The sequence below is a fragment of the Bacillus rossius genome, chromosome 16 (genome assembly GCF_032445375.1).
Source record: "Bacillus rossius redtenbacheri isolate Brsri chromosome 16, Brsri_v3, whole genome shotgun sequence".
NCBI lineage: Eukaryota > Metazoa > Arthropoda > Insecta > Phasmatodea > Bacillidae > Bacillus > Bacillus rossius.
Genome location: NC_086343.1, coordinates 15,160,672 through 15,178,697, shown reverse-complemented (window position 1 = coordinate 15,178,697; position 18,026 = coordinate 15,160,672). Strand labels below are relative to the sequence as shown.

At 33.3% G+C, this 18,026-nt stretch overlaps 1 protein-coding gene across 2 annotated transcripts in view; it reads right to left on the bottom strand.

Moving 5' to 3' along the window:
- Positions 1-16,219: 16,219 nt before the first annotated feature.
- Positions 16,220-18,026, bottom strand: part of LOC134540424 (follistatin) — a 208,758-nt gene continuing 206,951 nt past the window's right edge. For both annotated transcript variants that reach the window (XM_063383163.1, XM_063383164.1), the window contains exon 6: positions 16,220-17,549. In XM_063383163.1, coding sequence (XP_063239233.1) covers positions 17,485-17,549 — 65 coding nt within the window. In that variant the 3' untranslated portion in view covers positions 16,220-17,484. The remainder of the gene's footprint in view (positions 17,550-18,026) is intronic.

Sequence of the window (18,026 nt, the reverse complement as noted above, 5' to 3'; positions counted from 1 at the left end):
TAATTGTTTCTGTTTGTTGCAGGTATGTAAGGAAATTAGAAAATGAGCTGAAACATTAAACTCCTTGGACACTCCATAGAAAGGAAGAATTATTTTCTGTTTAATGCTGGCATGTGAAGACACTAGAACATTTTCTTGTAGATTAAATTCTTTGGACATTCAATGAAAATGAATTATTTTGTGATTTTTTGTTATAATAGTGCTTTTTTTATTTCACTTAGAATTTTACTTCATTGCCAGTTAATTGATAGTAACTAAGAAAGTGAAATAATTTTTTTTTTTTTTTTTGGAGAAATAAAGAGTATTTTTTACAACCTTATATTTCATGATTGTCTATCTTCAAAACTTACCAAACTTGGGTGATTCATATGGAAAAAAAAATGCTGTCATTTAAAGGAAAGAAAAGTGTAAAGATTTTTGCTGAACGTTCATAATAAATAATTTTACCTTTTGACATGTCAGTTATCTTTAAAAAACATTGTAGTTATTAGTATGTACAAGAAAGAAAGTGCAAGATTTTATGCCTTTAAAATATTAGTGTTTAAATATTCAATGTGTCTTCGTTTTTTTCATTCCACAGCACATAAATGAATTTTTTTTATAAAGTGAACATATAAATTTAAATGTAACATGTAACCTTTTATGTGGTATCGCTTTCAAGATACATTCACCCACTGTGTTGGTACATATCAAGTAAACCAACGAATAAGTGTTGGTACATATCAAGTAAACCAACGAACAATTAGGAAAGCTACAATGATAGGATTTTTTATACAGGAATGTTACGGATAAAATAATACAATGGAAAGAGATTACTGTGGACACAAAAAAAATTTAATATTTATGTTTTTTTTTTCATAAAAAAATATTCTTTAGTGACAATCTAGGCTGCAAATGACTCATACATTACTGAATTTCTATACTGAGCATTACCAACACAGAGCTTACACAGTAATATTTCCTCTTTACATTATACCATCAGGTGACACTACAAAGTCTCATAACATGCTATTGTTTTAAACAACCTCAGTATGTACCTTTATGGACAATTACTTTTATGGTGAGAAACATAATGTAGTAATTTGTGCATAAAATAATTGTTTATATAATTTACTTAATAGTCATGCAGTATAGCTGCACAGTATGAACCTCACAAATATAATGAAACCAGTTTTTAGTGAATGACCACAATATTAACTCTCAGCATTTTCACACACATGTCTTGAAATACAGTAAACTCTCTCCAGTCCGGGGTTCTTGGGGATTTACAGACCACGGATTTGTGAATACTCCGGATTTTTGAGAGGTAAAAAAATTGTTTATTTTTTTTTTACTGTTAAAAAACATGTTTTTTCTCTTCCCTCGTGTAGGTAAATGACACGTTAGCAGTTATCTAATGGAATTACATAAAACAGAATACATTGCTAAAAAAGATTCAAAATTACTTAAAATTAAAATAACGCCACATCTCTTTGACACTGTGTACTAAAGCATCTCCCACTGCACTGTTTACAGCCAGCCGGCCGCACGGACGGCAGACACGCGGCGCTGCGCCAACCAGCTGGCTGTAACCAGTGATGTAATCTTTTGTTTACAGAGATGCGAGTGCGTGTTTGGGCGTGTGAAGAGTTTTTCGTTTCAAACAGTTCTTTTCCGACTCACTCTCTGCTACGAAAGCTTTGAGTTTTTCCTTTTGTATTTTTATGTCATACACGGTTGACTCGTCAATACCATACTCAAGCGCGATTGCTGCAACACGTACACCACGATTCAACTTGTCACATATTTCAAGCTTTTGTTTAAATGTCAGTGTTACGTGTTTTCTTTTCACCTTCATAATTCTCCACACTCAGTAAAACCTTTAAATATGTACAATCAACTGCTGTGCACTTCTACTCTGAGCTACCGTAAATGCTCCACTAAGCAGTTGCTCTCTATCGTGAGACATTTATTTTCCCCCTATCTAAATATCCTACACTCTCAGCACGTCTTTTATTTTGTTCGTGTCAGATGTCACGCGTTTTGACAGGCAGAAAAAAATAACAGAGATGCGAGTGCGTGTATCGTAGTTACACGGTGCGGCACACACACTTTTTTACCGTGGGAACACAGCGCACCACAACACTGCAGAACGCTTATAAAAAAAAACATTTATTTTTCAGTTACAAAACACCACGGATTTCTGAGTACTACGGATTCTCGTGGTCCGGATTTGCGAGAGTTTACTGTATTGTGGTAAATGTTTTATAGACTTTCTCACCTCTAAATCTTTTTTCTCTCGTTACCCACACATCCCTGGGTCATCTTTGCGGAGCCGGGCTTATCCCAACCGCCTTAGATTTAACCCTGCCACGTGACCACGCCGCAGGGTCGACAATTATGAAACTCGCTGACTCCAGAGGTAAGCGTTTTAATTTAATGTAGCCGTGCATATGTCTGCTGGCCCAAACAAAGACATTAAAGCACTTGTAGATTCACGGCTCGTAGAGCCTGTTCGAGTCGTAATTCAAAAACTTACGGGTATGGCCGACTCCATGCAAATCCCCAATAAGACTGCTGTTAGATGTAACGTAAGCACATAACGAAGCAATCAGAAACTTTTGTCAGGGTAAAGTATAAGATATAACGCATAGTGTAACACCGCAATGCATAGCATGCCAATAAATGCGAGAACAAATTGACAGTGATTTCCAGTGCCCCCTTACCTTAGTTAGGCATCAGCCAACCATGCTGTCTGAGGAGTGTGATACGACTTCTCTAGTTAGTAATCCAACCACCGCCACGATCCTAGTGAACAAAGCTGGGGCCGACGACCCACCAAACAGCTGCATAAGTTAGCCTGGCACCCTCCCGGAAAGAAAATAAAATTTTAAGCTGTAAATATATAAAGATGATTTTGAATTTTCCATGAAAAAAAATTGAAACATGCTATAGATACAACACTAAATATAATTATCCTGAAACATGTTGAATTCAGTTAAGTTCTGTTACATAGTTGAACAGTGACGAGATTCTGCAAGATAGGAATAGCCTCTGTCCTTAAGTATGGGCGGTGGGCCTTCACTAATCAAAATTCCCGCGCGTCTTGTTAAAAGAAAAACAAAGTCCCGAAGTTGACCGAAGGTTAAGTCTTCGGGCATGTTCGGGTTGGTCCTCAACCCTTTGTGAAATGTAGGCTTCCCGTCTCATGGTCGTGGTCGAAAGGTAAAGACAGGCGTGGAAACCTATCTCCCAGAATTAAGAAAATAATGCACGAAACTAAGGTTAGCTGTTATTTTGTTGGAGATACATTTTTTAATCAAGAGAAGACTTTAGCTTTTTTTAATACGTAATGCGAGCCTTTTTGTATGATATTTTTTGTTATATTCAGTATTAAGAATATGCCCATGCAAATTAAAAGGCAGTGGGATCCCGCCTATTTACGTTAATTTAAAAAGTTCTAAATGGATCGGCCAATCACGATAGCTCTTGCTCGTGCCTGCGCCTGCCAATGGTTATTCGCAAGAATAAATAACAGTATTTAAAAAGTAATATGTTCGAAACTGGGTGTCAATCTAGAAAGAGCAGAGACGTCAATGTGTGATTTTAATCGGTCGAGCAATAGTTAGTGAAGCGTGGTCCACTTCAGAATGTACATGCAATTTTAACTGACTTTGTTTGTGCTTCTTTACCCGGGCGCAAAACTTCGAAAACAAGCATCCGGAATGTTTGAGCTTGCGTCTCGCGCTGATTTGTTTTGGCTTCAAAGTGCAGCTACGGTATGTAAGTTACACGACACTGCTTTATCATCAATCTTAACGTAAGAGTGAAAAAAAACTAAAACAATTGTATGTATGTATGTATGTCGGTTTTATCCTGCTATGTATTTAATAATTCAGGTTGGGTTCTGTCTGTTTCAGTGTTGTTGTGCAAAGTATTTTTGAGCTGAGTCGTAACTGAGGATAAGTTAGCTTCGAATCCAGCTTCAGCTTTGTGCAAAAAACCCATAAGACACTTACAATGTCAAATTAAACTCATGCAAAATAAAGAATTCTATATAGCCTATACCTTAAAATAAACTCTTAAATGTAAAAATTAGTATACAAGGATCTGAACTTGGCACTTATTAAACTGAATTCAGTCGAAATCGCCAAGATCAAGTAGCAATTCAACAAAAAAATTTAGTCGTAACCTATAGAGGGGTACCTTACCTTTAAGTACACTAAGTTGAGTGCAGTCCAGTATAGGTATCAGTTTCATTGTCACGCAGGCTTCTAAACTTGGCTTGTACTTAAAGGTGAGGTACCCTTATATATTTTACGATTAACAGTTTTCGTTGAATTGGTCCTTGAACTTAATGGTTTCGACTGAATTCGGTTCAAAAGTGCCAAGTTCAGAGGCCTGTACAAATGAACAGAAGAGTAATTGTTAGACAAAACAACCAGTACAGATTATTGAAAGCACTTAATGGACTTGCTTTACACTTATATCTTCATTTCTCCGTCATATAATGATACGGTCACAGCTACATTTTCATAGTTGTCCTATGCACGATGAGGAGACTGCGCACCATTTCAGAGCCTGGCGCTTAGAGGCGATTCCAGGCTAGAAATACCAGTGAGCGTTCCGCTTATCATCCCGCCTCACTAACACGGATATGCCCCTGATGAAGCGGGCCCCTTAATCTGATATGTTTGACTGTACTTAATTGAGTGTACTTTAAGGTGTGGTACCCCTCTCTAGGGTACAAATAGCCATTTTCATTTAATTGCTACTTGAACATCTGACATCTCTGTGTCAAGTTCACATTTTAAGGTTATATACTTATGCCTATATAGAGTACAAAAACCCATTTTATTTTTATAGCACCGTAAACTTTGTGATAGTTGAATTCTGATTAAAAGTGCCTTATAATCTATATGCTGAGTCCATTTTTAGGGTTGTATACATTTACATTATTATGATACAGATTTCTGTATGTTGCGACTAAAGTTTTAAATGTGCACAAACCTGGTTTAACTCTGAAGCAGATATGCCAATTTGCACAAAAAAAAACTGCTTAATAAGGTCATGTACCTCTCTATTCTATATGGGGTACAAAATTCAGACTAAAAAAAGTCTTATTAAGAATTTTATATGCGTTAATTCACTACACAGCCTATTTTAAGGTTATCTGCATTTCCATATGATACAGATTTCTGTATGTTGTGTCTACACTTTTATTTGGCATTGTGTTGTATGCTGTTTTTGCACTATGCATTTCTTCAGACTTACCTAAATTTTGTCATACTGTACTATAATTATGGTATGTGTTCAGATTCGAAGCTCTGATTTGAAGCTAACTTCACCTCAATAGAGTCATATTAGTGGCTGGTAAAACAGTAGAAAACAAATTTCTTCCCCGGGCTTGTTTTACTAATTCATGTTTACCTTGAAAACTAATAAAATAATTTTATTAAAATATAATTTTTATAATACAAAATATCACTTAAATAATTCACTTTATCAGTAACACTTTTTCTGTTCCCAACTGTTCTGCACTCTAAACTGTTTAGCTTCACGTGCTCAATGGTGATGACCACCAGCTGCTCATTTTGTTTGTTTGATAGGATTTTTTATCATACAAAAATTCACAGAGGCTTTATATCAGGGGCGGCTCCAGGGCAGGGCAAGCCGGGCCATTGCCCAGGGCCCCGCAATTGGGGGGGCACTGCGCCAGTGTTTTGTCATTTTTATTTTTCTTGTTTGTCTAGTTTTCTGTTAAAAATATGGACATTAATGAGAAAAAGAAAATTAAAACTTTTTTAGCATGTAAATTAAATTGTTGGTCAATACAAATTTCAATGCTGTATATTGTATCAGAAAAACTTTCAGATTTTTTATTTACGTATAGTTATGAGATTCCACCAGAATTTGATTGTAAGCATTTATAAAACTGATCAGAAAATAATTAATCAGGAAAAAATATTAAAATTTCTTAAGCTAAATTTAGCAAAACCATTGTTGGAATTTAAGTTCCAGGTTGGTTAAAATTTTGTTTGGAAGTTTAATTTTTCAAGGGAAGGCCTCTACAAAAGTAAATAAGCCAGCACCCCGCAAAGTCTGTCTAAGTTAACAGTGGGTGCAGAACCTCTTGGGCTGGTTGCTGATTCAATAATTTAAGTCATGCCTGAGTGTTGAAATGAAACCATGACACCTGCTACAAGGGTATGACATGGCACTGAGGATCCACTACCCCATGTGTTACTCTCAGTAGCATCTTCTTGTTGATGGGCAAGAATCCCGTCCCAACCAGCAGTATAACTCTTCTTGATCCTACCCCGCTCCTTTTTTTCAAAACTTAACCAAACCAAATCCTTTTCCGACAACACCTCATATCACCACTACATTATAATCCCACTATTCCAAATATTTTTGATTCAACTTAGTCGGTAAATAAAAAGATTTATTTACAGACATTTCATTTTTAATACATTACAATTTGCTTAAGTATGCAAAAAAAATATCAGTTTTTAAATATTTGACGATATATGTGTATGTATCTTTCAGTACAAATAATTCCATTCATCTGCCCTCCAATATTTTTTTTGTGTTCTAACACTATAATATTCAAGTAAATATCTATAGTAAAAATAACTATGCCAGTTTAGCCCCCCAATTATGTCCCTACATCCAGCCCTGAGCATAAGACATTTTTTTTTTTTTAAATCTTTCCTGTAAAGACCAGATTTATCACTGTGCAAATATTATTTTTAAAACTGTTAGATGTTGGGAAGGAAAACGTAAAGCCTTTATACTACTGCAGTTACATCATGATTTGGTTAAGATGTGCAGGCTAAGAGATAGTTCAAAATCATATTCAAAACTAGTGTAATTAACAAATTGAAATTTTTTTATGTCTAACAGCCATTAAATTCAAATAAAAACTTTATAGTTTTGTTTGTGGCAAACTCTCATGACACCATATTCCATGATCAGGTCAGGAATTATGTAAATTAGAACTACAGCCATCAAAGCAATTGATGGTAAATTTATGCACTGAAATTTATTGCATGTGCAAGTGGCCCACCATTACATTACCCTTGTATTGTGTATCATTAGTACAAACTAAATGTGTGACATAAAAAAATATAAATAAAAAAAACACAATTTTTATATAAAAAAATTCTTACTGTTTTGTATCAGTCACACATTATTTATCAAACAAAATTATCAATAGGTACCTTTTGAACATGTGATTACTAAATGCAAGATTGATTTCTTATAATTTAAAATGAAGGGAAAACATTTTTCTCTTGCGCTACACGAACACACTTCCACACACATATTATGAACAGCATTGTCTTAAACAGTTTTCAAAGTTATTTTATTGCATGTAGTTGTTATCTCATACATGAATGGTTGTGTTACATTTTTTTTTCAAGAGCAAATGTAACACAAACACATTTATAAATGCTCCCACAACACAGCTTACTGTTTCTTCCCTTACCACTTTTTAACATTAGTAACAATAAATTAGTTATTTTGCAACTAAGAAATGTTTAAAAGAAGATACCAGTACTATGATTAAAACATTTTCTGTAATACAATATTTTGTAACTTGCATATTTTGTTTAATAAATATGTATTAATGATAAATTAATGTGATAAAAACTGGATGTACAGTGAAACCATGTTAAGAAGTTCTCAGTTAATAAAACTGGTATGTTATAAAGTTTATATGGTTTGTGCATGAGAAGTTCAGTCCCTTCAGAAACATCTTAAGAAGGTTTTACTGTATTCTCTTTCCTAAAAAATGTATCAAAAAGCAAATTTCTGTATTAAATTTATGTAGCCCTAGGTACTTTTCAGCAGGCCACAGTTTTCTTTTTTAAACTAATATCTAAATTACACAGATTGTATTTGCTGCTGTTTGAATGTTTTTTTATTTGCTACAACACATATCAGTAATGTTTATAAATAAACAGCATCAAATTATTTAGTCATATATATTTACAATTTTTTTTTAGCAAATATTATACATTTAAACTATAATTATTTACTTAGTAAACATTTAGTTTAATACATATACTGTAATTAGATTTACACAACTTTTTTGTTACATTATCACAATGCCTTGAATAAGTACATAATTTGGTTATTGAATTTATTGATTTTGCCAAGCCAAATTCTATCAAATGTAAGACTCCTAGTAAATATTAGTCAGAACTGAGATCTGTTTCTAATACTGGAAATTTGTTCATAAAAAATTTGAACAGAACACACACACATTGTTAATATTAACCATTTGCATCAATAAAATGACAGCATTCTAAAAAATTATTTCCACGAAAAAGTGAAAGTATTGTAGAGCAAAAATATGATGTAGGAGAAACCAACTCCTGTCAGCAAAAATGATCAAACAGTTGATAAATCACTGGTTTTCCTATTTTTAATTTTTTCAGCTTTATCAATTTTTTTTTTCTCCCTTGAATATTAGTGAAGGTGCTCAGCTGCAACATGAATTTTGGTGGAACATATTTGTTCCATAAAATACAAATGAATGCCCATGATGTAGGTTTTAGCCTAAATTTCTCATACTTGAACATTCAGTTGTGAAATTAATTATGGTACCACTAATTTCAGGTTTCCCACAAACAGGAAAAATCTGGAAAACAGGGAATTATAAATGTCTTCAAACCAGGAAAGCAGGGAAATAAAAAAATGTTAGGTAACAAACTAGATTAGTAATTTTTAACATGAATGGGTTCTTAAAATCGGTCTGTATTTTAGGCACAAATTCATGTGTGGTTGAAAGCTCATCTATTTTCAAAATTAATTAAATGTAAGACAAGCAAACCATTAATTAACTGTATTGAATAAATTATTTGAAGCACGATCAAATGTTGATAGCTATTCACATTGTCATAATCAATAATGCATCATTACTAAGTTTGATCTAATAAAGTGGTTTTGTATTTCAGACTGGTCACATTTGTTGCATAGCATTGATGTAAATGAAAACAATGCAAACTGGGTTTTTTACAGTAAAATATTTTATTGTCAATTTGTAATGTTATGTGTGGTACCTATATGTTATCTTGCAAGGTTGATTGATATGAGACAATGAAAAATATATTTGGTCGGACAAAGAAAACAGAGAAAACTCTATTGTCTAGATTAAGAGTGAGGAAACCCTGAATTTATATCCAAGTTATGGTCATTCCCAAACCTTCATGTTCAATGAGATACTGCACCACCTATAGCTTGCTTTTTTTTAAATAGCTACACTTAGATAAATAAGGGGCATAGTTAAAAGACTGAAACTTAAATTGATAAGCTTAATTTAATAATAAAGGTTTCTTCCAGTTTGTAATTAAACTAAACATTACCTATATTATTATATTAAATTTAATATTAATCATATTAAATATGATTACATTAATTTTTTTTTAGCTATCACTCATGATTTCTTTGCAAACTAGGCTATGGTGTGCAGAGCAAAGAAATATTGCTTGTTAAAATATCACTAACATTATAACCTACTTCACATGCTGACATGAGCTGGTTGCATATTCCTGACAAAATATACTGTGTTTGCTGAGGTTTTAAGATTTATTTATTATTTATTATTTTTTTACCATTTTGCTGTAGATAACAAGGTTGGCTGGTTGGTTATTTCCCCTCCATTATTTGAGAAGACTGGTGGGGAGATTTGCTATTCTGAACATAACTTTGAGCTTTGTTTGGATGAAGCAGTCTGAAGTTATACCAAGTTGTATGTCAGCTTTTTGTCATTGTATTATATGCTGTGTTTATTTTAGCTTAACAGTTTTCATGACCAATTTATCTATTAGCAAGTATTCACAAGGCGAGACAAATCTGTGGTTCATATCCCAGGTACACATTAAATAAAAATTCAGGAACATGTTTTCACAACTAGTAAATTACGTGTTGCAGTTCCTTGCAAGTAAAGTTCTGCCCTAGTGACTTAACTACTTGTTAACTTTGTCAACTGGGAATAGGCTACCAGTTTTTGTCCACTTCACGTGAGTATTTACTCCTCTTTTGTACTACCGTGGTAACATTTTTGTAAAGCCATAGTTTCTTCCTCACCCCAGAACTTTATAAACAAATAAATATTGAGCAAACATCCCAATAACGTAACTTCTTTTTTTTTTTTTCCTTCATAAAGGTATTTATTGAAATAGTTAAGGCCTTTACCAGTAGATTGAACAAAACTACAATCAGATGGGTATAAAATATCTATTGCTGAATTGGCCATGTTGTAATCAATTCAAACAAAACCAAATAAAATTCCAGAAAATACAGTGTTCGGCATAATGAGGAAACTATATAGGTATATAATGATGACAGTAACATTATAACAGGGAAATTAAAAAAAATCGTAATATTTTGTATATCCTGCTACAGCATTGATGAATTTGAAGACTATTAGTATAGTACCGTAGATACTTAGTGCAGCATAAATGAAGTTGTTTGTTTTAATAGAAACAGGTAATTGTGAAAATGGATTGCCTATTGGTATCTTTCTGCATCTGTAACCTAATTACAGAACGGGATAGGATGGGATATGCATGGGGAATATTTGGTTTCTCAAAGATCAAAGAAAAATCAAAAAGAAATTTTCAGCAACAGTTCTCATCTTTGTTAATCCGTAAAAACACATTTATTAAAAAATACTACCTAGCCAGAGGCCGAGCAATACTTGCATGTATGTACTTTGGGAAAAAACTAAAGACAGAAGGAATCATAAATCAGTTGTTCATTTTATGATCAGAATACTAAAGCACATGATTGTATGTGGGAAATGTCATTTGAAAATTGTGTGATTATTTTTTTCTTTTGGTAGGTTGGTAGACATAGGTAACTTTGTAGCATAGTGAGATAGCTAAAAATGATATAGAAAGCTTGAGAATATAAATAAAAAAAGAAAAGGAATTGGTTATTGCACTAACATTGGATGCTAAGATTCTCAAAAAAAAAAAAAAAAAAGTTTAGTGAAGTACTTTGCAGTATGTTTTTTAAAAGATTTATGCATAACTTGAAATCAGCGTAAATGGGTTATTGTAAGGACATTGCCGTATTTACCAGAAGGGTTCTTGGAGAGCTGTACTCTCTTGGGTACTGTAGTCATGAGATGTGGGATGGTATGGTTTAATGTCGACCCTATGCCCTCTTGTAAGCTCGATGTGTCTCTCCCTTCTTGTCCCCCCTCTTTTACAACCATCACCCTCTATCGCTTCATCGGCACTTTTTGAACCTTCCGCCAGTGACATGAGTGTGTTGTTCCAAACCCACCACCGCAACACCAGTGCCCCAGATGTAATTAACGTAATCAATAACATTATATTTTTTTCTTTTAGCTTCATGCCCAAGTGCTTTTGTTTTCTTTTTCAGGTCTGTATTAATAAAGATGGAGTGGTCCCGTGCGCAAACATTTATGAATGCACCCCCAATTGAGCAGTTTAGTTTTGAACTTTTAAAATTATAAACATGTATTTATGTATTTAATAATATTATTTCAGTTTGCTTCTAATCGAGTCAGCGAAGGTTTAAAGGGTTTATAATGTATTCCCTTAGGCACAAATAGAAATACTGTCTTTAGAGGGGACAAGGAGAGGATACTTCCTTGAGGACATGCCACATTGACGTATTCGCAGTCTCTCTCGGTCACCGCACCTCGGAGACCTCACTTCTGGTATAACTGATCTGTTAGCATCCACCACTCATTTCATTATTTTTAAACTTTTAATTATTTCAATCTTCAAGGTCTGCACTGGGTGGTAGACTGCTTCAACTAAATAGTTCAATTACGTTTACGGTTTCTTGAAATTAAGATTACTTACATTTCTAGACCATCTGATGTGGTGTCCTAGACTGTAAGTATACTGATTTCCTGCCATTGGCGATTTAATCACTATACTTTTATTTAATTTATTGGTCAACATGTGTGTAAGAGGTATGTTGATAAAAAAAAGTTTCTGCTCCTTCGGACAACCACGTGTATGGGACGCCTAGAGATTCGTTTGGCGACCATCTACCAGCCTTAATTGATAGCAGGCCAGTACTCATGATTGTGTTAATTAAGGAGGGAATCGAGTCTCGTACTTACACGAGCAATACCATGACCATGATCACAGAGTTCAAGCCGGGTCCGCATGCCCCTTCACCTGGTGGGTGGCGCTAACGCATTATTTCGAATGAATGCTTTAATTTTCATTACTTAACATCCCCCCTTCAAAACCCCCTCCACCATACTGATATGTATTGAAATGTTTTTCAAACATTTCAAATTTTAATTTATAAACTAGGCCTTTTCACACCATCAGTTTATGTCTTAAAGAAGAATTTCACAAATGAAATTTGAAAGGGAAAGATTTTATGAAATTTTTATGAGGTAATACATTTTCTATTAAGTGGGACCTTGGGCCATATTATATATGGTTGAGAGCGTCTTTTATTTAGTCAAAATTTATGGCAAGACTGAGCCAGACCTTGGTTTACAGACTACATTCTACCTACAGCTTAGTATTGTAAATGTTTTGATTTTGTTATTTCAGAAAGATGTTTCCTTTGTTTTTGGGTGTGATTATAATTAGATGATCCCATCAAACATCTGTATAACATTATATCCCATGCATAAGCTTGTGCAGAATGACTATAAAAGTAAACCATACCATTTTTAAAACAAGCATTTTTGTACTAGTGAACTTTTGCTGTCAAAATCACCCAACTTTTCTTAACATTTTCTGATGTAGTAAGGCAATAAAATTTATCTATCTGATGGGGGCTATAGTAATCTAATGCTTCTGTACACCAAAATATGAGGGTATGTTTTTTTTTTTCAAGCTAAGTCTATTCATTCTCACTAATACTTGATTTTTAAGATATAACAAGATTTTTAAAAAAAGATTAGATTTATTGATTGAGGAGCAAATTTGAGAAGGAAAGGAGTTTTCTTGGGTAGGAAGGAAATGCCACAAAATAAATTTATATGCAGCATTAAAAAACTGTTTGGTTGTTTTAAAACCAAATTCACTTAAAGATAAACATGCCACTAACAAATTGTTTAACTCTGTGGGTTAGTTAACTATCAGAAATTAACTGACTTTGGGGGCTACTACATTTGTTATCATTTAATTTTTAAGTCTTAAGTTTTCTTCACATATGTGAAGACTTTAGCTTATACCCTTAACTAAATATGATACTAGTAAACACTTAAATACATTTTTATAACATAATTTTGTCTCAAAGATTTATGCTTTTCTGTCTACCGTAAACTTCCAAAGTTATTGTAAGATATGCAAATTAAAACCTAAATAAAGGTGATATTTAGGAGCCACATTTATCTAAGTTCAAACTAAGCTCATAAGTTTTTTTTTACTACAAAATAGTTTAAAGATTTCAGTTTTAATTGGCTTGATAAGAATAATTGATAATGCATAGTAATCAAGTTTTAAGCAATACATGCATGAATACACATAATTACACTTGTGTGAAAAAAAAAATTTGCAAGACAGGTTTGCTGAAAACTTAAATATTGAATTTTTCAATACCCACACATTTAGCATCTTCCACACAATGCCTGAAGGAACATGATTTATGTTAATATATGCAAAATTTAATTCCTCCTGAACGAAATTAAACAGAAGATTTGAAACTGATGGAAGCACTGGAATATGCTATTCCTGATGGACATCAACCACATTAGCTATCGCCATATATGAATAATGAGCTAAATTTTTTTCTAGATTGTCCTTACAGCCATTTTATTTGTCATACAGCCATTTTATTTGTCATAACTTGCATGCTGCATTAATGTTACATGCATCACAGCTGCAAAACTTGAGCACATTTCACATGCCTGGCAGTGTTCTCATTTTATTTTACTATGACTGTACCTTCACCAAAAAGCTCGTTTGACCTGACACAGCCTATTGAAGACATTCTGGACCCGTAATACATTGCGTTTAATACTACAACAAAACATGGTATTACAATAATCAAAAACAATCACTTCATATTAAACACAAAATTGTAATTCAGTTTAGATTTCTTTTTACACTTACCATTCAATTGGCATGGATTTCACAAAACTAAAAATTTACAGCCTATCTATGTACATAAGAATACAAACTAATATTTTAGAATATTTTACATATTAGTTTTTCGGAAGTCTTGAAACACGTACTTGCCGAGAATGAGAACTGTTACACACACGCACACAAAAAAATGGTTTTTAATGTTTTCTAAACATAAATGCAGACACAACTACAACAAATACTACAGATCTATTAAGAACATTTTTCTGTCTAAAACCATGCTGCCAATTTAATTTCAGAATATTCTTTGATTGGGATGCATACACAAAGGAGATGAACAGCTTTGGCGTGCATGTAAAATATTAATGGTGTTTGCATTGGTGTACTTGTAGTTCTTTTTTAATCATATCAGACAACTGTGGTAAAGATTTATATCTGTAAAAACTGTGTGATTATTGAGTTGACATCTTTGCACAATAGCGGTTCTTTTACTGTGTTATTTGTGAATGATTTGACTGTCTCAACTAATTCCAATATGGCAACATAGTCTTAATAATTTGGCATGTAGCATAATCATTAATAGAATAAAATTTAAATTTAAGTTTTTTGTCCAACAGCCAAATAATGCACCACAGCTCTGTATAACTAAAAACATGGGGTGCTTGATATCATTTGTCTTAAATTTTCTGTCAGTAATAACAATATGATTTGTGATAGATTTTCTATCACTAATACAAAAATTTTAGGATATGGGCATTATGAAAATGAATATATGAACTTAATAACAATAATGAAATTTAAATTAGTAATGGGATGCTTCAGGGGCACAAATCTGTAGAATTCGCAAGTGGGACCCGCGTAAATTTATGGGGGGAGGGGGGTGTAGCGGGGCCCGAGAATTTTGCACATGGGGTTAACCAACACGTCATATCTGGATGCAGTGCCCATATTATGCTGTACACTACCTATATTTTGGCCTACATGCATGCAATGAGAAGAAAAATTTTAAATATCCCATCTATGCCCAGGGATGCTTGATGTCATTTGTCTTAAATTTTCTATCATTAATTTTAGGTTGTAGTCACTACGAAAATGAAAGAAGAGTGCACACCATGCTTTTAGTTATACAGAGTTGTAATGCATTATTTGGCTGGTGGACAAAAACTTAAATTACATTTTTTTTCTTAAATTTTTAGTTCATTGAAGATAAAAATGTGTTTTTTTTTTTTAGTTTTTTAAAACCATAAGTTTATTTTATTCCTTTTATTCTCAAAATAATAAAAAAAATACTGAATATGAGTAATTGAAACAAATTAAAAATACTAAATATGAATGATTAAAGTATTTATTTGTTACAATGAACTTAAAATTAGTCAATAATGTTCACGTAATCTAGTCATTTCAGCAAATGTGTCAACTTTACATGGAACTTTTCTTGTTATATTAAAGCAATCAGGTTCTTCTACTTTGAGACCATCCAGTGACTTTACGCGACTAAGAGCTACATAAGCCTGTTCGGCAGCAAAGAGACCCGATCCCAAATAAACAACTGCATAATCTACAGTGCAGCCTTACATTTTATGCACGGTAGATGCTCAACTCAGTATTAATGGGAACATTTGCCTTTCAGCAGTACCATAGCTGTATTTTGCTGTAAATTGAATGGCTAGTGGTTTATTTATATGTCCATTGTCTGTACCGAAATAAACACGGACTGATGGTATGTCCGTATAATACAATTGATCACGCCGGAAGATTGGCAAGATAATTTCAGATATAGTACCCATATTATCATTAACGAACCCCAGGCACATTTTCCACCATAACCCGATCTCGGAAACACTCTAAAAAAAAAATAATATTTTTGAAATTTAGGGGTATTACGCCCCCCTCCGCCCTCCGAGGGGGAGAAAGACAGAGCCCGCGAACATTTTCTCCCATAACACAACCTTGAAAAAATTCTAAATTGAAAACCATATACTGTACTCATAAAATTTTTGAAATTTAGAGGAAATACCCTTCCTTGGCACATTTTCCACTAAAATTCAATCATTTGGATTGGAAACATTCCAAATCAAAAAAGCATTGAGTTTTAAAATTTCTGAAATTTTGGGTCTTTAAACAACCCCCCCCCCCCCCCCCCATCCCCCCAATCAAAATTTCAACACATTTGGATGTCGAAAAGTGGGTAAAAATTGAATGGAAAGGTTTTATTACATAGTCCATTCATATATACATACATTTGAAGCTAATAAAAGCGTGGTAAAAAGACAGAATTTTTTTTTTTTTTTACAAAAGATAAAACAAATGCATTTTTAGTATCACTCCTTAAGAAATTATGAACAATAACACATTTCTTTATTCTTGAAACAAATAACAAAAAAATGAGGATCCTACAATATAAATTAAAAACACTTTAAAATAAGTGTTCTAAGTGCTCTTCAAAGATACTCATATTCATTGATTGTACTTTATTGTGTCATTTAACCGACACTGAAAATATATTATGCAATTGGTAAGCATAAATCACAATTCAGGTATCGAAGAAGATAAAAATTCAGTAAAAACATTGTTTTACAATTGGATTCTTAGGTGAGGAGCCAGTTGCGTCCACCTCTTCATTTAGAAATGGATTCTTCTTTTTATTCTCTCTTGTTTATTAACAATTTTCACTTCACGAGTGTTGACCATCAGGGCTAGCTTTTGTTCATAACAATCCCTGCACTCGCTGGAAGGTAGGTAAGAGTTGACTATTCTACCTATGACAATGTCACTAATGACAAAGTCAAAGATAACTAGGAAAGATTTCAACATTTAAATGAACTTCAGAAGTTTTAAAAACTTTGCAAAATATTTGAAGTATTATGTTCCACATATATACCTGTAAAACCCCGAGGAAAATATACAGTATTCAGTAAAAAAACTTCAAGTCAAAGGCAAGATTTTCAAGCAGCTTTACAAGTAAAAAAAAACATAATAAATTAATAATTATCATTTTGATTACATAAAACATAGTTTGAAATATGTTATTTGTGTAAATAATTGTCACATAAATTTTTTTAATGTGTTCATGAACAACATATGTAATAGGAACCAGAATTTATTTCTGCCTCTACAACACAAAGGAGATTTTTTATACTTCACACCATTACACATTAGACATATGATGATTAGATGCTGAAATTTGGGCTTGCTACAACTGTCGACAGAACAATATTAATTTTGAACTCTACTTCACATGACTACACGATAAATATCTAACTTAGTGAATTTATACTCTTAAGGATTACTTTAGATCAAAACATCTAGTTGTATATAAGTATTATATGTATCCTTCCCATTTATCTTTCATCTTGTCTCCATTGAAAACTTTCCAGGTTGTAGAATGGCGTTGCATCCACATGGTGCAAAGAGATTGCACCCAAAAGCCTCCGGTGGGTAGATAACTAGAAGTCACCTCTCACGAGTACTTCTTCATGCTTGCAGGATCATCTCTTACTGTGTTGGTAACCGCAGGCTTGGTTCCTGAAAATAAAAATAAGTTTTCTGATTGTTATAAAGGGAACTAGGTCCATTATCACCTATGTGGCAGATACTTGGGCTCTAGACAAGAGAGATATTGGAAAGATCAGAGCAATAGGTAAGTATGAAGTTTATGAGTATGTTGGCAGTTACGAGGCAAGACAGGATCAGGAATGAGATAGTGTACATAAGAGCAGGAATACAGGACTTGAATGAGATCACTGGAAAAGAAAGAATGAGATAATATTGTCATGTCCAGAGAATGGGGAAAAGAGAGGCTGTTTAGGAAAATGAAGTTGAAGTACAACTGTGAGAAGGCTCCAAGGAAGACAAAGGAGAAGGTGGAAAGAGCAGATAGTTAAAAAAAAGTGCAGGAAAAAAGAGAAGACTGGAACAAAGTGAATAAGAATGAATTGTGGAGGGACTGAGGAAGGTGGAGACATTTTACTTGCTGACCCAGCTGGAAGCAGTTGATGATAA